General features: G+C 36.8%; 1 protein-coding gene across 9 annotated transcripts in view; it reads left to right on the plus strand.

The window, feature by feature from the left end:
• The window catches only part of LOC134542056 (piezo-type mechanosensitive ion channel component-like), a 182,752-nt gene that overhangs the window by 72,586 nt on the left and 82,932 nt on the right, over positions 1-27,234 (plus strand). For 3 of the 9 annotated variants that reach the window (XM_063385911.1, XM_063385914.1, XM_063385918.1), the window contains exons 6-18: positions 2,065-2,314; positions 3,792-3,948; positions 6,622-6,759; positions 10,445-10,495; positions 13,601-13,736; positions 15,322-15,431; positions 18,405-18,671; positions 18,889-19,030; positions 19,511-19,707; positions 20,417-20,565; positions 21,752-21,895; positions 24,117-24,226; positions 26,889-27,031. In XM_063385911.1, coding sequence (XP_063241981.1) covers positions 2,065-2,314; positions 3,792-3,948; positions 6,622-6,759; positions 10,445-10,495; positions 13,601-13,736; positions 15,322-15,431; positions 18,405-18,671; positions 18,889-19,030; positions 19,511-19,707; positions 20,417-20,565; positions 21,752-21,895; positions 24,117-24,226; positions 26,889-27,031 — 1,994 coding nt within the window. Of the gene's footprint in view, positions 1-445; positions 1,061-2,064; positions 2,315-3,791; positions 3,949-6,621; positions 6,760-10,444; positions 10,496-13,600; positions 13,737-15,321; positions 15,432-18,404; positions 18,672-18,888; positions 19,031-19,510; positions 19,708-20,416; positions 20,566-21,751; positions 21,896-24,116; positions 24,227-26,888; positions 27,032-27,234 lie in introns of those variants that run through there. The other 6 variants (XM_063385912.1, XM_063385920.1, XM_063385919.1 and 3 more) reach the window with 5 other exon arrangements.

Genomic DNA, 27,234 nt, shown 5'->3' on the forward strand with positions numbered 1-27,234 from the left:
TCTGATTCAGTTTTTATTTTTAGGTAGGCCTAGTTTCAGTTATAATGTTCACATTACTTTACGATAGTGTTAAACACCCCCAACCCTCTCCCAGAGAGGGAAGGCATATAAATGCGAGTTGCCCCACGAGTAGAAAATTTATTATTAAAATTTAAGTTTATTGAACATACTGACAAAATAATTTGGCTTTTTTAGGCAAATGCTAAACAAATGTAAAATCTGAAACTAAAGGACTCTCAGCATAGTTGTAAACTGATGTGGACTGTTCTTCAAAGTTTTCTGTGAGGAAAGCTTGAGTATGTACGAGAAATGTAAATACATATACATGATGCTAGGAAAATGTGTGATAAAAGTAGGGTTGCCAACCGTTCCGTATTGTACGGGATTTCCCATATTCTGTGACTAAAAGAATTATCCCGTACGTAGGCAGGACGGGATGTGATATTTCCTGTATCTTGTTTAAAGTTCAATTCACACACCTGCATAAAATTGAAAAAGTATTTTCCCGCCTGCGTCGCACCACCTGTTATATGTATTGCGACATTGTGAGGCTCCGTTTACTCCGCAGTTCACTGGCCACCAAATAGTTCATGTTGACGCCGACAGGTGGCATCACTCGTCCGCGCTTAGTCTGTTATGTTTATGTTGATATTGTGTTGAGTTGAAAACGGATAAAGTTATCTTTATTATCATATCTTTATATATTAAATTCATCACTCAAAAAATTATTAGGCCAATACAAAAAATTTTAATATTTCAACCAGGTGCATAATTTATTTTCAGATACAAAAACTGCTAAAATAGCACCAATTTGCATCTAGAAATTCAAATTTTTCCGGGGGAAGGCCCCCGGACCCCCCACTCTATTAGGTGGGGTTCAGTGTCCCTTATGGTCAGGGTGAAATAGTTGGTAACCTTAGGTAAAAGTGCAAGAGGTGATTGCGAGAACCAAAGAAAACATTAATTGCCACAGAGTGTGTGTCCAGAAGTGCCATGTTTGAATGCTTGTTGGTGGTGGATAGGTCACGTGAGGCATCAGTCCACACAGGGAACTTGGCCAGTATGTATCATTGCACATGTGCCGATCTTGCAGACATTCATCCAATGAGCACTATACATGATAACGTTTTTGACTCCAAGCAAGATCTCGTCGCCAGTTTTGCTTATCATTCAATTCCAGTTGCTACTTACCAGACTCATGTGCAGTTATATAAAATTCTCAGTTTTAGAGCTTTGTATGGTTTCTAAAAATGAAAATTTAGAATAAATAGTCCTTAATAGGTCTTTAAACTTAACACGTTACCGGTAGTTAAAAGAAAATTGCTGGCACTAGTTTTTTAATTTACTTAATGACCAAATATTTTTTTTTTCAAATCCATTAAAAATGTTGGTTATTGATTACTGGGTATTGGATATGTAACATATAAATTATCAGAACCAGTACCACAATAGGTTTTATCAGTATTGGGCCATCACTAACTGAAATTTTAATGTACACATCCTAGCATGCAATTATTATTTTGGCACAAAAGAGCTTAGCTATCACTAATACTTGTTGAACATATTCCATCACTCGACATAGACCTTTTGGTTTCGTTGGCTTAGTATATACAGAGGGAACCATGACAGTGAAGAAAAATTGATATTTAGTAGTCACACTTGCAGAAAATTCTGTATTACAGAATGAAATACGTCCTATTAAATATCTGTTTCGGATAATTCTTTCTGATTTGTGATACAGAAAATCCTGTGCATCATGAGACAGTTGGCAACCATACTTGCTGTGCAATTGGAAACTACCTACTTTGTATGGAATTATTTTATTGTATAAATTTAGATCTGCCCTTCTTTGGACAAATTTTACAGTCCTAATTACTATAATCTAACAGTTAGAGCCATAGTATTTAAATGAAAAATTTAAATTGCCTTTCAAGTCATGATAAATAATTTGTGGCTGGCAAAGAGACATAGTCTTGAGCATGACACCCTTGTTTAAAACAAGGCGATCCATGTGTGTTGATGTTCAGACACCGTACAGTGACGCATGTGCGGTCACGGTCGCAGGGAAGTACCTGTCGCTGGCGTCCCTGTGTGTGGCCAGCGCCATGCGCCCGTCCATCCCGGGCAGCGTGTACTTCGTGGTGTTCCTGGGGGCCATGACTTGGTGGGCGTGCTACAAGAGCCTGGGGCGGGCGTTCGCCATGGTGCTGCGCGCCGTGGTGGCGCTGGTGGCGCTGCACGTGCTGGCGCTGTTCGCCATCCAGCTGCAGTGCGTGCAGGACTACCTGCCCGCGGAGGACTGCAGCTTCTGCAGGTGCGCTGCCCCTCCTGACCCCCTGACCTCCTGACCCCCTGACCTCCTGACCTGACCCCCCCAACCTGCTGACCCCCTGACGTCCTGACCCCCTGACCCCCTGACCCGCTGACCCCCTGACCCCCTGACCCCCTGACCTCCTGACCTCCTGACCCCCTGACCTCCTGACCCCCTGACGTCCTGACGTCCTGACGTCCTGACGTCCTGACGTCCTGACGTCCTGACCCCCTGAAGCACCCGCACTGCTGTCTCGGCAGCTGTCACTGTTACTCCGCTAGGCACCACAGGTTCTTTACAATACTTTTTTCTACGACATAATTTCGGGAACTTCCGGGCGTAAATTAAATAGACGGCAGAGAATGCTAAAACAAGTTGAAGGAACAAATGTCTGGAAATGCAACCCTGGAACGTTACAGTAATGTGCAAAATTAAATTTCACACATGTCTAGCTGCAAGTGGCATGTAGCAACGTAAGTCTTCAAGTTACCCTTGAAACCCACTTCGGCTGTGATGAAGCCATGGGTATTGGCCAAACTCATACCGGTCACCACCTTTGTTCGGCTGGTCGATGGTTTAGGCAGTACTGCTGGCTTAACTGCTGCCATCCTCTGCTTCTTTGTTGGAGGCGGAGCAGGCCCCTTGCACACCTTGATGTGGGCTTTCAATTTGTCAGCCCTGGCGAACTCCTTGGCACAGTTGTCGCAGGTATGTGCTATGCGGTTTGGGTTGAGGCCACAAGCCGACTTCTCATGACGTCTAGCAAAATCAGCACGGGCAAAGACCTTATAGCAGAAACTGCACCGCATTCCATGACGTCTCATGTTCAGGTGCTCCACAGGAAGTAGGCGACGGGCGTAGCGCAGACGTTTGTATGGTTACCCATGTGCACTGCCAACCAGCAGTCTGCTGTATAGCACAGTGGACGGTTGGGGGTTGTATGTCTACACACTTGGCTCTTGGCGATTAGCACAGTAAGTACGCTGCAGCGATTACAGATTTGACAGACAGCAACAGCGTGTGACACAAAACATGCGTTTTGGTAACAGGACCATATATGAGACTCGGCTACTGGAATGGTGCCTAGAAATTAAAATTTGCGTGCTAGTGTTCACAACTGTAACTTTGCAGGGTTGTTTTTCCAGACATTTGTTTCCTTTTTTTTAACACTCTTGTTTCGGCATTCCTTGCCACCCACAAATTTATCCTCATAAGTTCCTGAAAATCCTGTCCTGGCATTGTTCCACATTTTTCTGAGGCTGCAAGTATTTTGTGTTTTGTCAATTTACATTTGTTAAGCACCATCCTGAACTCGTCCATGTCTTCAAATGGGCACAACATGCAGTTTTTAATTTTATTTTCTGTAGCATTTGTGGTAATGAATGGGCATGGTATAGTGGGTTAACATGTGTGAATGACTATGTACTTGCTGTTAATGAGCTAACTGTGGTTAGTTATGTAATAATGTGCCGTGTTTTAGGTACTTTGGTCTGACTGTGCTCGTAATGAGGAACTGCACAAACCCGCAAGAGGAAACTTTCGCCAGAGTGGACTGGGATTACTACCTCAACCCCGTGATACTACTGTTCCTATTCTATATTTTGGTTATTGAATCTCATCTGCTGTTGAAACCTCGTGTAAGTTTTCTTCATCAAATTTTTGTTGGTTTTTTTTTTCTCCCTTGAGTATTGGCTGTTAGTTCTGTGTCATTTCACCGTTAACTTTACAGAAATTTCTACTCATAGTTACTGTCTTAATTTTTCCTTGGCACACTGTAAACATTAATTAAATTTAATTTTCAATAGAGTGTATGTTTTGGTGGGTGGAGCACCGTAAGTTAAAATAAGTGTGTGAACAAAGAATCATCCACCTGCATAGTTTTAGTAACTGTTATTAAATGCTTCCAATAGTTTGTAGCCTAAAGGCCATCTCAAAAATTTAAACTACATGATTTCAATAGAAACAATGTTTTCATGTTAATAATTTAGTCATTTAAATAAAAATGTTAATATTATAAATATGGGTTGTTAACTAATTACTGGATAATTTTTAAGCCTCTCTCTTTGTTGAGTAAAATAACTGTGACATACTATAATTCACATATTTTAAACATCAAGATTTTAAGTTTTTGAAAGAAAAAAAAAATAAGTACCTAGGTATATTAACCCAAAAATTTAAGAGGACTATATAGGTATATATCCACTTAAACTTATTTTAGGCGTGCTCCTTAAAGCAAAACTTGTAAAACTTGTGAATTTTATGGGTATGGTTATGGTATTTTTATTTAGAGTTAGGTAAACCCATTATATTGGTTTTTAAATACTCTGGAGTTTTTTTTAGTTTTAAGTAATTCACATTTTGTTTGAATTAGAATCATTGCTATCAAATTAATTTTGATGAGTAAAATTTGTTGGTAGTCAGACTCCAACCATGTGTTCCAGTTGCGATCTGGCAGGATTGTTGCTCCTGTAGGTGGAACAGTGTGTGTGCATGGCTTGCTTTATGAATTGGCAGAGTAAGGTTTTCATGAATATATGCTCCTTGCATTCTCAAAATTACATGCTGAATGAGCCACTGCTTATCCTTTCTGTGCCCCGAAACAATGAAACTCAGTTGCAAGAAATTTTGTAGGTTTGGATTAGCAACTGTGTGTGTTTACATATGATTATGATGTCATAACTTTAAAGTTCTTCCTTAATTATATTTTTAACATAATATGGCTGTTAAAAGTAATTACATCATTTGATTGCACAAATTCGTCATAAGGAATAAAAAATTTGTAAACTTTGGTATTGTACATTGTTGCAGTTATCTGAATTTATTGTCAGTCAGCCGTCTCCCACCCTCCCACGAAATAAAGGCTGGTGCTTCATAGTTGCGTAAAGACTTGTTAAACCAGTCTATTTTTCATTTGGTCATACCTTAATAGTGTAGGGGGTGGCATTTCTTATCAAGTCACTCAACAAACTTCTGTTGCTTAAACTGTGGACCACATTTTGCTCTAACATGGTCAGAATGATTGGCATTGACTGCCTTGGTATATAATCCTCTTTAAATCTTTGTGTGTTAAATACATTGGAGCTTAGAGCACTTGTTCTTTTTGTTTTTTCTTTGTAAATGACTAAAATTCATATTGAGAAATAATTAAAAATAGTTATCACGACATTTATGGACATCTTTGATTGCATGCCATGTGTTACATTCTGTGTTACAGAAAAGTATCACCAAAATAGGAATTGTTTCTTTACATGTCATTGTTTTGGTGTTAGGCTAATTTCTGATGATTTCTGATCATAGGGCTCATTCGTCATTTCAGATGTTCAAACTGACTGTCAGCAGATGTATTTCTGCCATGTAGTGTTTCCTTAACTTAAACTAATTTACCTATTATTTTTCTGCATTATGACCTCAATAAGAAATTTGTATTCAAAACATTTGATAGTCTTTCTATAAATATGAATAAACACAAAAATATAACATGACAGATGAGACAAAACCTTACTAATAGATAATTTAGTTAAGAAATTACTTCGTTAATGATTCACTAAAAAATTATTTTTAAAATCATGTAAGAGAATTTTCAAAATTAAATAGGTAGTTTTTTTATTGCATAGTTCTTCCAGTTTAAGTAATTAAAAAAATACAATCATGGACTTTAGATAATCTAGTTCTGATGATTTTCAAATAAATTTTTATTGTTACATTTTAAATGAAAACAAAAGTCATTTATTGAGAAAAGTAATTATTTTTTTAATAGACTTATCTGTAAATTAAATTATAAAATATTTTAAACCTCAGTTAAATGAATAGCTGAAATTATACAGAAATTTGTATCTTTAATCTGAATGATCCGTGAGGTCCAGCTTTATGAAGAGATTCATTTTCAATATAGTTTAAGTGTGTATTTTTTTACTCAATTATTATTTGGCAAAGGAATAAAATAATTCATAAAAGGGTAATTTTAAGGTTATATATTATTTGTATCTACGTAATGATAAATAAAAGGACATTAAATACATATACATTTCAGCAAGCCCCACAGTCTTTTTATTACATATTTATAAAATTCTTTGTTTGTCATTTTGCATATTGCTACCACATTTAAAAAGAATTTTCTTGTCTATAAAAAGTGTAAAGTTAATTCCGTTGGAATTTAAATGTATGTTATTTTTGTACTTCTAGTTTTTGTTCTAAACATAAAATTTCAAAGTTTTCTAGCTTAGTTTTTTCCACACTTGTTATTTGCTGTGAAAGTTTTGAAGTGGGAGCTGGGCGGGTTTGTGTCTAACAATAGTTTACTAACATTGCAGGCCGGTAATGTAGACAGGTATGCTAAAAAAGATAACTCGAAAGGCCCGCTGTCGCGCCAGATATCGGTGCGCTTGTCGCAGCGCAAGGCAGCGCAAAGTTCGGCCAGTAGATGGCGCTCGGCGACGCGCCGAGTGCGAGTATGTACTTCCACAACTATTAGCTGCATGCAGGTGTTGTGCTACTTCTCCAGTTCCTCTGGTCGCTTGTCTCACCCGCATGCTCTTGCTAACACTTTCAGGACGATGCCAGCGCAGTGATGCTGTTCGGACGGCAACTTTACGTTACCTGAAATGCATTTGCTCGCATAGCATACAATTGTCAGTTTTTCTGAGATGAATTTCGTAAAATATGATTGAAAACAAAAAATTTAAAGTAGTTCAGCCAAGTGGCTTAAAAAAAAAAGAAAAAAAAAGGAACAATGTCAGTTAGGCACATTAAACACTGCATAATTTTCTAGTTTTGAAAGTGTTAAAAATCTTTGCTTGTCCATAGCGAACCTGGAGCAACTCCCACTGCCATGAATAATTCATGATGTTTGCTGTGCACATGTGTATTCCAGACAGTAAATACATCAAACATTAGTGTTAATATCCACTGTGTTTGTTTCTTGTGTATAGGTATTCAAGAAATTCCGATAGATTAATGCAAAAGCACAATATTTAGCATAAGTTTAACCACAAATTCTAGGTTTTTGCAAATTATGCTATTCTTTGACAAAACAAAAATGAAGCAATAGTTAAACATTTTTGTAGAAGCAAATCAAAAATGTCATTTCTTCTTGTAACGTTCACCATTGAATTTTAATTTTGAACAAGATAATGATTTTTTTTTTCTTCTTCTGGAATAAGAAAATTTAAGTAAAAGACACATTAGCTTAGTTTCTATTTGGTATTCCTAAAAACACTTGTAAAAAAATTGGCATGAACTATAAATTAATTAGAACTGATATTTATTTTTAAGTCCAGCACTGAAAACCATTTTTTTCCAGTTAAACTTTATTTTACTTCTTCAATTGTGGGGATAGAGCAATACTCTCGCAAAACATACTTATTCAGTTCTTGAGGATCAAGCACAGTCTTAACGAGCCATTCGGTTTCTCCACTACTACCAACGTATGAACTCAATCCATCGCTTCTGTGCAAGGTTGAATAATGTTCTTATTCACCAGATGATCTAAGGTATCCTGTAACTTGCCCTTGATGGAAAGTGGAACTCTCCTGCTTGCATTTGCTACTGGCACTGCATTGTCCTTTAGATTTAACTTGTACACATTTGGGAAGCACCCTACTCCTTTAAAAACTTGTTTATATTTCTGAACAATGCTGTTTTTTCCATCCCCCTCTGCAATTGCCACCTAGAGTGACTCCACTTTCTGAATAAGGCCTAATTCCACACAGGTGTTTAAGCCTAATATTGGGCATGCCCCTTCATCCTGAACAACCATAAACTCAGCTACTGTCACTCTTTTACCAGTCTCACAGTCCACCACAATCTTGCCCAGAGGCTTTACCTGAAACCCTCCAAAAGCTTGTAACCTCACTTTAGTTTTAACTAGCTGGATCTCGCTCCCAAGCTCTTTGTATACTCTGTACGGTAGAATATTAGTGACTGCACCTGAATCCAACTTAAACTTTATACTAACGCTCCCGACAGTCACTTCTTTAAACCATTCCTTATCACTGCTCCCCTTTAACCGACTGACTGATAACACCTCTAGTGGATCTGAGTCACTACCACTACTCACTTCGCCATATCCTACCGTGAACATTTTACTGCTCTTCTGAGATCCTCCGTGCTTGCCATTCCTACTAGGACCACTTGCTTGATTCTTGCATGCTACTGCAAAATGGTTAAAACCCATACACTTATTACATCTTTTTCCAAACGCTGGACAGTTCCTCACCTCATGTTTTTTTAAGCACCTCGTACATTCTGTATACTGTTTAACTCGTCTCTCCCCTGATTGTTTACGAAATCTACTCCGACACTGACTTGTTTGTCGCGACCTAACCTCCAAAACATCTTGTGTTGTCTGGCCTTCTGTTAGAGCTTTGGCACTAATCTCTGCAACCTCCACCGACTTGCAGTAATTCACCATTTTCTCTAAGGTCATATCACCACGGAGTAATTTTTCTTGTGTTACAGAGGACGCTATTCCCAACACTATTTGTGCTTTAAGTAACTTTTGCTCTTGATCTCCAAATTCACACGGCTCACTTAATAACTTCAGGTCCGTGTAAAACTTATCGAAAGTCTCGCCACTTACTTGCTTGCGACTAAAAAATTTGTAAATATTCATAGCTTCATTCTTTCGTGGAACACAATGGCTGCCCATTAGCTTTAAAATTCCTTCAACTGTTTCTTCTTCGTTTTCTTGCTCACGTCGCAGTGAGCTATACACCTTTAACGCTTCAGACCCCATAAGATTCTTGAGCCTTTGCTACCTGTACTTTACTTGGCTTTGTGTCCGTTTCAGTCGCTAAAAAGTACACTTCTACCTCTTGTTGAAACAACTTGTAATTACGCGCCACATCGCCATTGAGGCTCAGTGGGCTCGGCTTATTGAACTCCATGTTACCGTTGTTATTATTCAGTTCTTCTGGATCGTGCCGACTGCGCCATGTTTTATTATTTGCTGTATCACTATAATTATACTTCTACAATAACAAGTAACTGTCTCTTATTATCAATGCTTTATTCTTTATTATCACTTCCTGCATCGTTACATGTTATCCACTCTCTCTCGTCTACATTATATCACTGCTGCCAACACTCACTCTTTTAAAGTCCCAAGTCTTTATCATACACTTAACGTTGAGGTTTTGTTACGTTAGTAATCGTCGTACATTAGCAGTCAAGGCTGTGTTAAGTTCGAGTCTAACGTTTGAAGCTGTCTTAAGTTTGAGATTATATTTTATTTCGAGGCCTATTTCGTCTTACATTTGATAGCATCTTATATTCAAAGTCATCTTTTGTGACTCGATAAAAATGATGCTTAGCATTTAAATTGATCATTTATTATTCTGTTCTTACTTACTGAAGTGTTACATTTGATTCATAACTAGTACAATTAAGTATTTAAATCTAAAGTTAATGTTGAGAGTTGTGGGGTTATATCTATACCATTACCAAGTTTTCACACAAACCTTATAAACTCAGCTTTGTTGTTAAAAATAATTTTCTTTAATAAATTAAATTCCAGAAAATAAAATAATATTACATTTTTGCCACGTGAGCGTGTCTCTCCACAATTTATGATAACTTTTTGAAACTTGCCCAACTTAATGTAATTAGAACAAACCCTGTGCTCTGCACATCGTTGTTTGTTTTGTACTGTTTCACCATGTACATGTCTAAAAGAAAGCACCGTATATGGGTGCCGTGGTACTACGTTAACTTGTTTGTTAGGTTGATGACTTGTAAGAGATGGAATGCTGGGGTGATTCTGATGTTCAAACCTTATTCATTTTAATTACTTGAATAGTAATAGGTGGAAATATCATCATCATTTCACATGTTTACTGAATTGCTTCAGGTTCGTTAGAAATTTTTTGTGATCAGTTTTGGTGTTAGCAACACATGAATGTACACTTTTTTTTAACTGTGTCTGTAGAATGTGTTAAAAATATTTTTCTTTTGGTTTTCTGTTTTATTTATTTTGATATAATTATGCTATTTCATTTTCATATTTGGAGTTTTGTTTTTCTAACATCTGGCTATGCATCCCACTTCTTAAAATAATATGCACAACTTTGAAAATTATTTTTCTTTTCTTTCTGTTGTTTGCTGCAAATTTTGCACACTCTGTTTCCTGGTTTGTAGGTGAGGTATAGGGAAGATGTCTCATCTTACACCTTGAGCGAAAGAACTAGTGTACGTATGACTCTTGGCTATGCTTTTTATTTAAAAAGTGGAAGTGCTTTGCTATCTCTCTTTTTATTATTATATTCAAATAACCCTTGATTTGTTTTCTATTTGAGGTTTTACTTATGTGTAACACATTTTTATAAATATACTTCAGTTAGTATATAGATAAAAATTAAAGCAGTGCATTATGTAGCATGGGGCATTCCAAGGATTAAAAAGACTGCACCTCTTGAACACAATTACAGGACCAACCTCATTTTTACATAACCATATCAATACAATCAGTAGCGGATCCAGAGGGGGGGCTAAGGGGCTCAAGCCCCCTCCAAAAGCATCTGGGTCCACTATTGTTTTAGTGTTTGCCTTGATAAAGCCTAGCCTCAGCTGGGTCAAGCCCCTCCCAAACCAAAATCCTGGATCCGCCATTGAATACAATTGATAATGTATTGATACAGTTATAAACGTGAATAGTTAAAATGTTTGTATGTTTGACGTTGCGTCGTGCCAAAATGGCTGGAATGATTTTAGAGATAGGTAGTGTAGCAATAGTCTAGGTGTCCAAACTATAATAAATAAACCCAACAATATTATTAGGTACCTTACCGATAAATTACGCACAAGTTAAGCAGTAAGACAGTTGCTTGCTATAACCAATGGTGCGCATCACAAATTACGTTTAATACAGAAATTAATTTCTCAAGAAAGAGAAACTGACAGTGTATAAATATATTTCAGAATGTTCAGAAGCTGATAAACCTTAACCTTGTACCTGGTACTTGTGAAACTTGCTTGAGAATATGAAAATAGTAATGAATTGGTTTGGTTCTAACTGTGAAAAATTAAAGCTACTGTAAATTACCGGTATTGATTGATCAACTGTCATAAAGTAAAAAAAAAAAAAAAATAATTCTAGTATTTTTGTTTAACACTAGTAAGTATATTTTATCAAATAAAGGGAAAGTGGTACTACTAAGGTCATTTAACACATCCAGCAATACATGTTATAATTAGTGATTTTTCTTTATGCTTTGTTAGCAAGTAAAAGCAATGTGTGATTCAACACTACAGAAAAGAGTATAAAGAAGGATGACAAAAAAAATGTAGAAAAGTCATAAAATTATGATGTGAAAATGGAAGCTGTAAAAATATTAAAACTTTGTTATATGATTCTGAACAATTATTATTTATAAGTGGGTACACATATAATCTAACAACCAATTACCTAGTCAAAAATGTCCCATGAAAATATTAAACTACATCAAATATACATTTTAGTAAACGTTTAGTTACAATTTCTGGTTTCAAATATGCTGTAAATAAATTGTTTTAATATGTGCACATTTATATTACCAGTGCATTTTTTTCTTATTTTTAGATTATATAAAAAAAAAATTGAGAGCTATATGACAAGCTCAAATAATGTTGCTTTTGGTTCACAAACTCGTACTGAAATAAGTTAGCACATCAAAAATATCTGCCTAAAAATATGACTATTTTAATTCCCATCAAAATGTTTTAAGGGGTTTACTATTCTATCACAATAACTGCCCTAAAATATGTAAATCAAAGGAAATCATAGAATGGTTAAAGTGCATGCAGAACTACCTTCAAACAAAATAAATATTTTGAACAAATGTTTTACGCAGTAGCTTTTGTTGTAATACTTAAATAATTGTTTGGCTTGCACTTTTATTTTCGTGCTTTACATTTGCATGTACAGTAGGCCTATATACTATAGTTATAATTTTTTGTCATGATTAGTGATAAATTTGATGTAAATCTAAATATTACATAATAGGTAGTTAGACAGACCTTTAAACAAAATTTGATATAAAAGAAAAAATAAATGCTATTTGATAAAGAGAATTATTGATTTTTAAACTAGTAGAAAATTGTTAATTTAGCAAATTATATATGTTGTTGTTAGGTGTACAACAGTTTTTATTGAAACCAGATAATGCAGTTTGTGTTTTAATATTCATAGTGAAACTTCTGTATACCAAAACTTAAGGCATTAACTTTTCATGTGTTTGTTGTAGAGTAGTTCTTTATAAAGAGGTGCACTCAAACAAGGCAACAAATATCATATTTTTTTCCCCCATCATTGTACAATAGATGTAGGATTTTTACTTTTCGGTCTAGTGGCTTAGAAACTTCAATGCATTTTTTTTATAAAAGATAATTTCTGCAATAAGAAATTTTAACAATTTTATCCTTCATATCGCAAATGTACAAATCTCTCGTTAGTATTTGAAACTGTCAATTAATTCTCTTAGGAAGTGTAACAAACATAATAAATTGTAGAAAAAAAAGTGTTTAGCTATAAATTCAGAGGTGGATCCAGGATTGACTTATAGCTGGAATACCAGTAGTCTGGATGTAGTATATTACTTGTTTATTATTTCAGAAGTCATATTATCCAGTGCAAATTTTTGCCTTCTGGGGGAGGGGGGGGGGGGCATGTGCTCCTGTGTCCCCCCCCCCTCCCTCTAATTCCTGTATAAATTAATAGCTGCAAACAACCAAGGATTCAGATAGTAATAAATTTTTTCCTTTTTCACTTCACCAATGTATGCAAAATACTGAGTTTGTGCCATTGTTTTGAAATGCTCTATTTCTGCCCTGAATCATTTATACAATTATATTTAAGAGACTGGTATTTTTGTTGCATATAATTTAGTAAATGGTTAGATCCTTTCCAAAATATAAAGAGACTTTGCAATGTCTTTATAATAAAGGTTTTCTTCCTTCTGCAGAAAAAGGAAAATTTTATAGACATGAAAATGTTCCCTATTTATGTAAAAAAAAAAAAAAAAAAAGATAGCAAGCATTCAAAAACAAAAATAGTTTTAAGTTCTAAGTGTCTGATTAAAACTGTAAAAATTGAGTTTGCGGTCCCTCACATTATATCAGTTTTGTTTTAATGTATATATTTAATCAAGATAAATGTGGTAGTGACTTATGTTCAAGATAGTATGACATTGTCATAGGAATGACGCATGGTTAGTTCTGACATCTTGGTAGAAAGATACTCGGTTGGCAAGGTTTCCAGAAGTGTCGGGATGAACACAAAGACCCGCGAGAGCCATGGTCGGTGTGTGACTGTCGCAGCTTATCCGAGCGATGTCCCCCACCAGCAAGTACAGCGCCGGCAACTGCACCGCCCCTCCCGGGAACCTGCATCAGGACGCCCATGGCAGCGTCACCATCACGGACGGCTTCGACGACGGGCAGCTGCGTGCGCTTGGTGAGAGTCACGTTCCGCCCTGCGGCACTAGGGTCGCACCGATTCAAATGTGCACTCATTCGAATTTGCTGACGTCATCTGTAAATAATCTCATTCAAAGCAATACGGGCCACCAGTATCCTTATATAACTATGTAATATACAATTAACATTAAATGTTGAAAATTTTTATGATGTGTTATCGGCAGTGATAGCTAATACGTGGTGCTCATGTGGAGAGAGTCATGAGTTCAATCCCAACATCACTTATATTTACTAGCACTGAGTCGGTACCCAAGTGTTTTAAAGCCCATTACTGTGTTTTATTACATAATCGTCGCACGCACATAATCGTATCACTGTTATTTTAAGGCGTCAAAGTTTGGAGAAAAAACTTTTTCGCATAAATGTTGCATGATGTTTTTGTCCTGTTGTTAGATTCATAGTGCTTTGTTTAGGTAGTTTTCCCGTATAAAACAATGTATTTTAAATTTTAAATCTAATATTAAATCAGATAATACCGCTTGCTTATTTAATTAACAGAAATACAAAGTTGTGTGATGTGTAAATTTTCTTTTACAGATGTTTTCAAACGTTATAACTTTTATCTGTTCATCTTCGTCACCGCTGTGTACTGCTTATGAAAATGTAGCCAGCACTAGTTAGCATCATTCATTTTTGGTTATGTTGATTCCCGTATAGAGCGCGTGCATGTAGTCGAATATCGATATCTACATTTGATAGTGTGCACTCTTTTGTGGTAAGTGTGTACACGACGATAGTTACGTGTTAGTTCCGCCTCAAGATTTTCGTTTTTCTATTTAAAGTTGAACAAAATGTTTTTGTCACATGACTTATTAATTTAAATTGTTAGGCGTGCTTTTGTATACTCTACTTTTAAAATTAAAGAACTTTCCATGAATAGATTTTCTTTTTAAGATTAACTTTACCTAACAAAAAAATGCTTTTTTCACATGAAAATCGCACCCCTATTTTTCAACTTGATTTTAGTATAAAATGTGCAACAATTATGCGATAAAACACAGTATATTATTGAAAGATCTATTACAAGCCTCTGTGTATTTCCAGGTGACATTAAATCCTATTAAATAAAATCTAAATTTTGTGAACTGAATTTTAAATAAGACACCATTTTGAGCTATAGTAAAATCTGAAGTACTGAAACTATAAAAAAAAATCTTATTTTTTGAATATATTACCTATTATTTAACTATTGATATTTAATTTTAGAAAATAATGTCTCTCATTTTTGAATAATTTTATTTACTGTTTGATAGTGGATGTGAATAATTGGGTACATCCTATGGAAAAAGATATTCTGTAGCTACATTCAGTAATTTTTTATAATTTTTATTTTCCTATCATTACACTTGAAAACTGGTTTCAAAAACTTCACCCTTTGGTAAGTCAGGTTTTTACTGTGCTGTTAAGCAGAGTGTTAATAAATGTTATAAGAACAGAAGGGGGACATTTACAGGATGAATGACAGTCTTCTGATACAAGTGTACCACTGTTGCGATGGCTGACAAGCCAACTGTACTGCAAAGAGGCCCATCATTGATGTTGAAAATTTATTTTATTTTCAGAGGAGACTGAACAGAGTGTCGGGCTCTGTGAGAAAACGTTAGACTGCATCCTGGCTATTTTCCAGATGATAAGTCGTTCCTCGTATGTTGGAACCAGTATTACAATGATGGTGAGTTGCTTTTGTTAAAATTATGTTGTTGCTTACTGATTTTCATAGGTGAAGGATGAGACAACACAAGATGAACTGAATTAGTTAATCTATGTTTTGTTTAAAATTGCTTTGCAGCGTTTATGGTTGGCCAAACATTTTCCAAGCACACAGTCGTTTAAAGAGGGACTGAAAATAATTTGAAATTCTTTTTAAGGAATTATATGGTTTGACAACTATTATTTATAAACCGTATTTCCAAGTTTACGTATAATTTACTTAAAACTGGACTACACAAGAGTATTTGTAAAACATTTTTTTTTTTTTGCTGCAAATGATTTCCATTTTCTCAGGCCTCTCTCTGCTGGGCTTGCAGACACTTATAACTCATACTTGTGTACAATACAACTAGTTCATTTGCCATGAACTTTTCACCTTTCTCAGCTCACTGGACATACTCAATGTACCAATACATCAGTAAATGATTGAAATGTGTGTACTTCTGAGCACGAGCATTACTCTGTCAAGGTGTAGTTGAAAAGTGTTGATGCACCGATACTAGACTGAGGCCACAGTCCTCTCTGACTGGACGGTGATGGCTGATGAGTAGATTGAGCCCACAGACCTCTCTGACTGGACGGTGATGGCTGACGGGTAGATTGAGGCCAGAGACCTCTCTGACTGGACAGTGATGGCTGACGGGTAGATTGAGGCCACAGACCTCTCTGACTGGACGGTGATGGCTGATGGGTAGATTGAGCCCACAGACCTCTCTGACTGGACGGTGATGGCTGACGGGTAGATTGAGCCCACAGACCTCTCTGACTGGACGGTGATGGCTGACGGGTAGATTGAGGCCAGAGACCTCGCTGACTGGACGGTGATGGCTGACGGGTAGATTGAGGCCACAGACCTCTCTGACTGGACGGTGATGGCTGACGCAGACCTGCCAACCCTCCCGCTTTAGGCGGGAGACTCCCGATTTTGTACCCTTTCTCCCGCCCTCCCGATTTGTCATTCAAATCTCCCGTTTTTTGGTTCTGTTTCTCTTGGATTTTTTTAATGCAATAAATTTATAGAATTAATATGTTTGTACCATTATTCCGTACAATCGTATAGTAACTACGGTTCGTACCATAACGTGTAGTTATTTTAATAACCTAAATGCCCACAATTGTCGGCTAAAACGCTTGGTTAAGCGTACATCTAAGAAAGAAACTTAGTTATTTACGATAATTATGGGAGCTGTTTTGGTACACGTTCGTCATTGGTGTTTATTAGCGAACCAGAAAAAGGTTTCATTTGTTTTCCAAGATGGCGTGTTTTGTCAACATTGTAAACTGTATTTTCGGTGGTGTTGGTTTGAAATAAAGACCGAGTGGATTAATAATGAGTTTATGATACCACTGTTTACATTCGTGTCCAAATTCGCTTCGGTTTGTCAGCCGGCTATGTGTGAATTGTTTGTTCGTCCCCGAACAAATTCGCCTTTGTTCGCGTCTGTGCTCACAGACGAAGTATAGATGTAGCATTATAGTACAGTCTTCGAATTTATTCAACGGTGTATTCATAAAAATATTATTTTGTGGAAGCAGTTGCGTGATGAGTATTTTGTATGCATTGTTTAGTTGTAGGCCTACTCCGCAATAGGGATTTAATAGAAATGGCGCTAAGTAAGCCTACAGTGAAGTATCTTGCTGTGTACAAGAAGACATTTAGTGACGAATTCCCGTGCATTTTGCAATCGAGGAAAGGTGAACATGCTGCATTTTGTTCGTTGTGTCGTTGTGATTTTTCCGTCTCGCATGCCGGAAAGGGCGACATTGTGAAGCATATAAATATGAAGAAACATGCCGTCAATACTATGGCTTCAAATCAGAAATTAGACGTATTTCGTGACAAGTCGGAAAGAAGATGTGTGACAAAAGCAGAGTGTTTGTTAACGTATTTTATTTTAGAACACAATTTGCCCATTGCTTGTGCTAATCATGCTGGTTTACTCTTAACATTTTTTTTCAAAATTTACAAAATAAACATGATTTTCCGCCCTCCCCCCCCCCCCCCCCCTCCTATAAAAAAACCTCTCGCTTTTGGACTGGCCAAAGTTGGCAGGTATGCTGACGGGTAGATTGAGCCCACAGACCTCTCTGACTGGACGGTGATGGCTGACGGGTAGATTGAGCCCACAGACCTCTCTGACTGGACGGTGATGGCTGACGGGTGGATTGAGCCCACAGACCTCGCTGACTGGACAGTGATGGCTGACGGGTAGATTGAGGCCACAGACCTCTCTGACTGGACGGTGATGGCTGACGGGTAGATTGAGCCCACAGACCTCTCTGACTGGACGGTGATGGCTGACGGGTAGATTGAGGCCAGAGACCTCTCTGACTGGACGGTGATGGCTGACGGGTAGATTGAGGCCACAGACCTCTCTGACTGGACGGTGATGGCTGACGGGTAGATTGAGCCCACAGACCTCTCTGACAGGACGGTGATGGCTGACGGGTAGATTGAGCCCACAGACCTCGCTGACTGGACGGTGATGGCTGACGGGTAGATTGAGGCCAGAGACCTCGCTGACTGGACGGTGATGGCTGACGTGTAGATTGAGGCCAGAGACCTCGCTGACTGGACGATGATGGCTGACGGGTAGATTGAGGCCAGAGACCTCTCTGACTGGACGTTGATGGCTGACGGGTAGATTGTGGCCAGAGACCTCGCTGACTGGACGGTGATGGCTGACGGGTAGATTGAGGCCAGAGACCTCTCTGACTGGACGGTGATGGCTGACGGGTAGATTGAGGCCAGAGACCTCGCTGACTGGACGGTGATGGCTGACGGGTAGATTGAGGCCAGAGACCTCTCTGACTGGACGGTGATGGCTGACGGGTAGATTGAGACCATTTTCCTGTCATACTGGACGTTGTTGGTTGACGGGTAGACTGAGGCCACAGACCTGTCACACTGGACGGTGTTGGCTGGGGTGTGCAGGCGTGGAGCATCACGTACCACAGCTGGCTAACCTTCGTGCTGCTGCTGTGGGCGAGCGTGCTGTGGATCATCCCGAACCAGCGACGCTCCATGCTGCGCTGCTCGCCGTTCCTCGTCTTCTACGCCCTGTTCCTGCTCATGTCGCAGTACGTGTATGGCATGGAGCTCACTGAGGCCGAGCTGCCCCAGGAGGTGGAGGGCCTCAACCTCAAGCAGATCGGCTTCGTGAAGGCGGTGCGGCTGCCCGTCAAGCCCGTACTGGCCAAGGTCAGCCACGTCCTTCGTCTCCACCGTGGAGCTTGCTGCCTCACCCACCACATTGTTGCTAATTACAGTCATCGCTTACTTAACACTTCAGTAACTTTACAGGAGGGTCAAAGAACTGTCGTAGATTTAAGATTATGAAAGAAAGAAAATTTACATGTTTATTCATATAGATAGTCATTCTTGTGTGATGTTACTGAATTATTTCCACGTGCCCCAGGTGCTGTACACGATAATGTTCTGGCTCACGCTTCGCCAGTTCATGCAGGAGACATTCGAGCAGCACAACACGTCGACTCTGCAAGACATGGTAGCTCCCTTACAAATAACTGTTGGTGCAGCGACGAGAGGTGAGTGTTCAGGTACGGAGCATCAGCGGTCATTTGCTTTTACGTGAATGTCGTCGGAGACATTCTTGAAGGAATTATCGTATACCTGTATTTTGAACACTTAGTTCTGAAAAAGTTGAAAAAAGTTTTAATACATGTTCTCAGAGGTAAACTGAGGTGTCAAAGTGTCAGTGCACTTTATGGAAATAATGTTAGTATGCACATTGAGGCTTGGTGTGCATGTTTTATGTGCAAGTTGAATAAATGACTTACATGAGTGTGTGATAAACCACAAGTATACGTGTTGAGATACAAGGGTGATCTTTGATTTGCAGTTGTGCATGTTGATGTAGCGTTTGAATATTGGGCTCAAATATATGTGTTTGAGGTATAAAAATTTCTTTTCCCAGCTGTGGGCTTCTAGCTGTCGTTTAGATACATGGTGTAAAACTGAATTTTTTAAGATTCATTGGAATATTATGCGTTGAATAACTGCTTTCTTTGTTTTATTAGGGTTTTCAGACCAGAGAGAACCTGAGTCTAGTCCGATCATGAAGAAAGTTGGTGAACTTGTCCAGCACTTCTTGACAAAGTTCTGGATCTGGATAGTTGCTATCATGCTGTTTGTGATAAGTTTTGTTGGTGAGAAAATGACGGTGCTTCGCATAATTTACATGGCACTATTCCTCTTTTTCATTCTCACCTTCCAGGTAATTAATTTGTAAATTTTTAATTTTTTACTAAAAACTTAATAGGTACCTCTTTCATTTATAATTATTTCAGCATAGAGTTATAGTCTATTAAATTTGTATGTTTGAGCTTTTGGCTCTGCATCTCAATTAGTAATTTTCTTAGAGACTGGTAGGTATGTCTTTTATGAAACCAAATAAGTAAATTAAGCAATTTTAATTTAATTTTTGTGTTCAAGGCTTCAAATGGTTTGAGGTTTGGCCCTAGAATGACATTGAAAAAATCAATACTTTTATAACTTACCAAAAAATGCTTTACTTGAATTGTAAATTTACTGCACTCTGCATTAAAAATTTAGTTAAGTTTTTAAAATGTTTTTTTTTTTCCTGAATGCTGATATCAGTGTGACACTTTTCTGTTAGTCACATTTATTCAGCAAAAATGTTTAGTATGACAGTGACAAATACATTACTTACTGAATATTATATTTTTCATTTGCCAGAAATAATGATTTTTGTTGTTACTCCAAATTTAATATGCACCTTTTAGGTTTTTTTTTTTTGAGGCCATATGCAAATAAGGTTGCAATGTTTGACATGTAAGAAACTAAGTTAATATATAACTATTACTTTGTAAACTTATAAAATCCAATTAATAATATTGTTGAAAAAAATTTTTTTTACACTTTAGGAGTTTTCTTTAGTAGTTTTGTACTTTTTTTCCTTCCAGATTTCGTATCATGTGTGGCGTAAAACGATGTATGCCTTTTGGCTGGTGGTGATTTTGTACTCCATGTCTATATTGGTGCTGATATACACATATCAGTTTGACAATTTCCCAGAGTACTGGGTCAAATACTTGGGAGTGTCATTGGGCATGTATGTATTTTTTTTACTCATACATCTTCCTGTACAGTGGTGTTTCTGATTTAAGTGAACTGTAGTTCTGTGTTCATAGAAATCATTTTTAATAAATAAATTCTATCTACATATGCCCATAACACCAATGTTATATTCAATAAATATTTCATCATACACCTCAGAATACCAGTTGAATGGTCGTATACAGTGGAAAGGGAACCTCGAAAATAATCTTAAAGCTAGACCATTATGTTGGCAGCTTATTCTATTAAGATTTATATAAACTAACTATTTTATAATTTGTTTAAAGTTTATATTTTGACATTTGCTATTTTATTCAACATTAAAACATATGGATAAACATTTGAAACCTCTCAACTTAAGTTTATTAAATGAAATTACATAACTATAAGGGGTCTAAAGTAGTCAAAAAAATATTCAATATTATTCAGAAATATTTGTGAATAATTTGATATTCAATTCAACATTTCAAATCAGATATTTTTTTATTATTAATTATTAATAGACACAATAAATGGGACTCAATTAAAAAAAAAGTGAAAATATTTTAACATGTATTAAAGCTGAGAATATTTACACCTATTGAGAAATTTTAACCTTTTTAATACAATATGATAGGCCTACATACATGCTTTTTAAATGTAATAATGTGATTATGATAAAAATATTTTAAAAATACTGTATTATTATATATTTATAATCATTTAATTAAAAAAAATTACACTCTTAAAATTTTCATAGTTTAAGAAAATGCATTGCTATTTTTTTTTTTTTTTCCTTTTCATATAACACTACCCTATTATTGTTTCATAAATATTTCTCTCATTTTCATTTGACTATATTTTGCATAAATTTTTTTGAATGCCTATGGGGCAGAAAAAAAAAACTTTTTAATTCAATTCAAATGATTGATATTTATAATTGATGTTTGGTTTGAAGTTTGATCAGAATAAGAAAAACAGTTTACGCAGAGGCTTATAAGGTTTTTGTTTACAAGTATTTTTCATGCGATCTTAAAGGAAGGATCAGAGTTTCTTCACTTGTGTAATAGCAACCTCTTTACTGTCAAACAATGCTGCACAAGACTTCCTAGCGAGACTGAATGGTTTGTAGTGCTCATGTACTGAACAAATACTGTGTCTTATTAGGGTTTCAGCACACGTTGGCTTGTATTTGTTTCCAGTCAAGATGATCTCGGCTTGAAGCGCTATGACACGGGTGTTCTGTTTGCGAGACTGCTCGTCCCTGCCTTCTTCCTGGTCATCACAGTCATACAGTTGCACTATTATCACAACGACTTCCTCGCGATATCCGAAATGAAAAGCAGGTGAGAACAAGGGGGAGAGGAACTCGTACTGAGTAATAATTAGTCTTAAATAAATTAAATAATTTCAATTAAATATGAAGCTAGTAAATACTTTAAATTTTACGGGATGGAGCAGAAACCTAGTATGTATATACACCAAATCCCTCACTTAGCACGACTAATGCGTTCCTAAAAATGTTCATGTTATTCGAAATCGTGTATTCTGAAGCATTAGTCTTCATAATATAGCAAGGCTAATTTACTTAATGTGTTCCAAAATGTGAAAGAAAATATTCCTGATGTAATATAAATTTGTGGAATAACACTCAACGATAAATATGTCACACCATTTACCTTTATAAGCCTACTATTGAATTCTTTGTATGACAAATACGACACATTGTAACGGGAGATACGTGGTTATGTACTTTATCGTCAGTCGGCTGGCTGACTTGCCCGCCCGGGCGTGACAAACTCACGTCGCGTACCTTTCCATGAACTTTCCAAACCATCCTTTACTGGCAATGAAACCAATATTACTGTCCGGATATTTACATTTTAATTTTTCAAAAATTAAAGTGCTTGTTTGTATATCATTGCTAGGTTTACACCAATCCTGTCAGGCTGATGATTATTTTTTTCATTGCACCATTAATTTAACAACCTTTTCCATGTGAATAGTCTGTTCATTTCTGTTCCGGTATCTAATGTCAAATATATTCCCACTAGTACAACCAACAGCATCATACTTATATAAATGTTTGATAGAGTCCTTATTTCGTAAGATTATGTGCACAGTTTTGACTTGTTTAAAACTAAAGTGAGATCAAAATAAGTGTGGCCTTCATGTCATTTCTGCACGGCGTAAATACTTCTAGTTTTGTCTCAAATATTTTAACACGATGCATTACACTCTCACTTGGAAACCAATTGGAGGTGCTTGCGCACATACAGTTACCGGCAGACGAATGGGCAGACTTTCCTTTGTGTTTATGCTTGCGAGTTCCCTGCCTCTGGCTAAACTGAAGTTCATCATGGCCCGGTCTGTGGCCGGGTGACAGCGGTACAGCACGGTGGCATACGTGTGGATGTAAAAATATTTGGTCTTTTACACTCAATAGCCGCAACTGAACTTGCCATAGCTGATGTTTGTACAGCAGCCGATAGCGTAGTCAGACCTGCGTGCGCAATTCTGCCCCCCTCGTATAGCTAACTGTATGCCACAGCACATCTGGTGTTTACCAAGTTGAAACCTGCCCTTTTTTTTTTGCCTGCGGTGATTTTGTGCTAACTGAAATTTACAGAGGTGCTATTCAAGACTTGGGGTTGTAAAATTAACATAGTGCTAAATGAAATTGTGTAATTTAAAGCTGTGCTAAGTGAGGGATTGGTGTATTATAAATATCAGAGTATCCTAAGTATTTTATGAATAATTGCAGCTAATTAACCTTTCAGTATGAGGCTCTTCCACAAAGTAAGTTTTCATGGGGTTGTTTACAGAAACAAAATATTTAATGGAAATATTTATTGCAATAGATACAGCAAGTGTTCAGCTATTTTTCTACAGATTCTCCACCGGAATTGAGACATTTGTCGTACAGGGGGACCAACTTTTGAATACCTGTGTCGTAGAAGTCTGCCGCCTGGGATTGGAACCACCGTGTGACAACCATCTCTGCTCCCTTTCATTCTCAAAAAGCTGACGCTGACCAGACGCGTTCCCCATGATTTCCACAAGGTCGTCTGTGGTGATGGGTGGCCTTCCACTGTGCCTCTCATCATGCACACTTTGTCTGCACCAGCGGCGCATCATCTGCTAGCTCATGATGTAAGGCTTATGTAACCGACACAGCTGACGATGGATTTTGATTGGCGCTATGCTGAATGCATTCAAAATCTTTATCCCTGATCCCACTTCGCAGTCAGCGGGAGCTGGAATAAGAGCCTCCGTCTTCAACACCTCCGACGATGCTGCTGTGAGAATGCGGGAAGTATCGTGCAGCCACTTCGCGCTATGTAAGGTTTGCTAACTGTAGGGCGAGTGGGGAAACTTACTTTGGGGACATGTCTCATACTTCTGAGAGTGAAACTTTAAATAAAGGTTTTTAAAACTGAGCACGTGTTATATGCATGATTTGTAACATGCTGAAGACTTGCAACCGCAACCGAGTTAGCTATGTTGATGAGCATTCTGATGCACTGGTTACCAAAAATAACTTGACGTAACTTTCTCTGCTTGTAGTCTGAGTGCTGGCAGGCCGTCACAGGGGTCCATCGTCGTCGCTGGCGACTCTGGCACCAACCAGGAATTTGCTCGACCCAGGGGCTTGCCCTCTCTGCGCACGTTGAAACGTAAGAATTTAAATGCCTTTTTAAAACTTCCTGCACGCCACTTAACAACACCAATTTTTTTTCAAAGAGGGTTTTTACCGTATAATTTAATAAATTGTGTACATTTTTCAGAAGTTCATTATTATTTCTGTAAACATTCCCTATAAAAATTGAAACTTCATTGATTTTTTTGATGTATTTGTTTAATGTATAGAATTGAAAATTTAAAGAAACGTATTGTAACTGTATGTAAAAATATGAAACAAATTTAAAGGAGCTTGTTTTATGAAGAAGAATCTTTATTCTGGAGGAAAAAACAAAAGTTTTTCTTTAACTGAACATTGCCGTACTCCATCCAACCAATTTATTTACTCAGGGTTACCAAGGGTAAATCACAAAGCAGTAGGTTCATAATCATGTACACAAACAATGTTTACACTACAATGTATCCGTGTATGTAAACAGCAAAGTAATGAAACACTGAAACATTGGACTAAACATTCGTGAGGACCTAGATGCGAGTGTGAGTCCAGCCATATAGCTTTTGTTCTTCAGAAATAACCAGGTTAGATTTGAACTCAGTGAATATGTGGCTAAGTATTGCTGTCTGACCACAGACTGAAGTGGTACCTAAATGTCTCTAGGTGAACATGTGACAAGTTTGCCTTATTCTTTTTTAACTACAAACATGACGAGTTACCACTAAGTAGACGTACTGAGTGGTTCTGTATTGACTCTATACTTAAAGCATTTTGCTAAAAACCTTATTTCTTAAATTTGAACAAATAAATCAGGGTAGGAAAAAATTTAATTTTTATTGCTGATAAAGTTGTGGGTGGATGAACTTTACAGTTAATTCAAAAGATTATTTTGTGATGTGTTAACATCTTGGCTCTTGGTATACAGCATTTGGTAGGAGTATTTTCGTGAAAATGGAACAGCAATCCAAGGACTGAATTGTGACACAAAGATGGTTGATGGACCCACATGTAGCAACATACACCCATCAAAAGTCACTTTTGTAAACATTACGGTACATGCCAAACGTATTGGTGTGCCAAATGAAACTTGATGATAGTGAAACTACCCTGGAATATATGTGTTAAACTAAAATCGCCGTAGTAAAAACTAATCTAAATTTTTGAAATATACCTAAGAGAGCTGGCATTACAAGTGGTAGAGTGCAGGCTTGTCAACTCAAGTGACATTGTTCAAATCCTGTCACTGGCAAAACCTATTTTTACCTATTAAAAAACATAATATAATAATATTATAAAATAATAATTTTGAACAAGCTCAATATTATCAAAGTTTGTTTGTGGGAAGTATGTACAGACTGATTTCAGCAGTTATGTGTTCTCAATTGACAGAAACAGTTCCCTGCTCATGATCTACATTTTTACCAATCCTCAGTTATTTGAAAATCCATCAGGAATAGGCATTTATTCATTATTTCATACATAATTGTTTGGTTTTAACAGATTAACAGTTTAAGGTAGTTTCATGTGTGCGTTCATAGGCTACAACATCTGCACATCAAAGTTAAGTGGAATACGAACTAGATTATATAACACGTGTCATTAATTCAGTCAGTAGAAAATTCTTCAAAATTATGTCAGTAAATAGGTGCTTGGATCAAATTATATATGATTACATCTACAACCATGACAAAATAACATTTTCTTTTAAATAAAAAAAGGAAAATTTCAATGTCAGTGTTAAAATGATGCCATAATTTTTATGGCTGTAATTATTTTGACGTGACAACGTCTAATAAATCGATGAACGCCGGTTGCACGCACGAAAAAGTGTCCCATAACGCACATTGTCCCACTACAATGTGTCCCGTTACACTCATTGTACACTTGCGCTGCATCTCTCTTCCACTCGATTGGAACAACCATCGATTTGACTTTTCAATCAGGTTTTCGTTGTTTGAATTATTAATATTATGTAATTTAACGATCGTCCACCGATTTTCAGCACAATCAGTACAGTTATTTAAAAGTAATGTTGAATTTTCAAATACGTTTTTGTACGAACAATGGTGTTTTACAGTTACACATAATAATTCAAATTACACCCGGGATCTTTTGCACAATGTTTTAAAAAATATTGTAACACATTTTAAATAAGTTTGATGTATTTGGGATGCGTATTTTTTATAAAATCGTATTATAAAAACGAAATAATATTATTCCCCTACGGTGCTACTATCTACGGTGACGGATGTGAACCGAACGAATCGCACTATCTAACCGCTTCCGCGGAAACCAGGCACTCGTTAATACATATTTTCCTTTGTTTATCACGAGGGGCGTTATTATTAATGAATTATAAATAAAATTTAGTGCCCGGGGCCACAATTGCATATCATTTTGAGCACTGGAAGACATAAAAACGTAAAATATTCTCAACGAATTTTAATCTGTGGTTTTCATTGCTTATTACAACAACAATTTCAGCAATAAAGGTTAATTATTCTTGCATTTTAAAAATATGATTACTAGTATAATTTCAAGTATTTATTCTTTTATTATTAAAATTAAAATGATTCAATTTTATTCATAAAAGTATGCAATCATTTCATTAATGTTTTGTTATGACATCACGTTAAACTATCTTCCGTAAACCGACTTTACAGACAACCAATTTTTTTTTTTTTTTTTTTTTTTCATTATAGATCTTTCCAAAGAGGAACTACTGCAGATTGCTCAGGAACTCAGGAAAAGATTCAACGACTGTCTGGAGCTGGGCTGGTGCTTTTTGGAACTGCATCTTTTGAAGATAATGATGCTGTCTGTAGTTTTGATGTGCATTTATGATGTAAGTGAAGTTTTAAATGACAATGTATAGTGAATGAGCATTTAACCTCACCAAACTCCATAGGTACCTACTTCACTGAAATGGTCTGAGAATTAACCATACAAATGTAGTTACAGCAGTGTTTAATGAAATAATGTCACGAAATGAAATAAATGGGGACTTAATTAGGTTTTCTTTTTCATTTTAATGCTGTTTATGGACTA

This window comes from Bacillus rossius (assembly GCF_032445375.1).
Source record: "Bacillus rossius redtenbacheri isolate Brsri chromosome 4 unlocalized genomic scaffold, Brsri_v3 Brsri_v3_scf4_2, whole genome shotgun sequence".
Lineage (NCBI taxonomy): Eukaryota > Metazoa > Arthropoda > Insecta > Phasmatodea > Bacillidae > Bacillus > Bacillus rossius.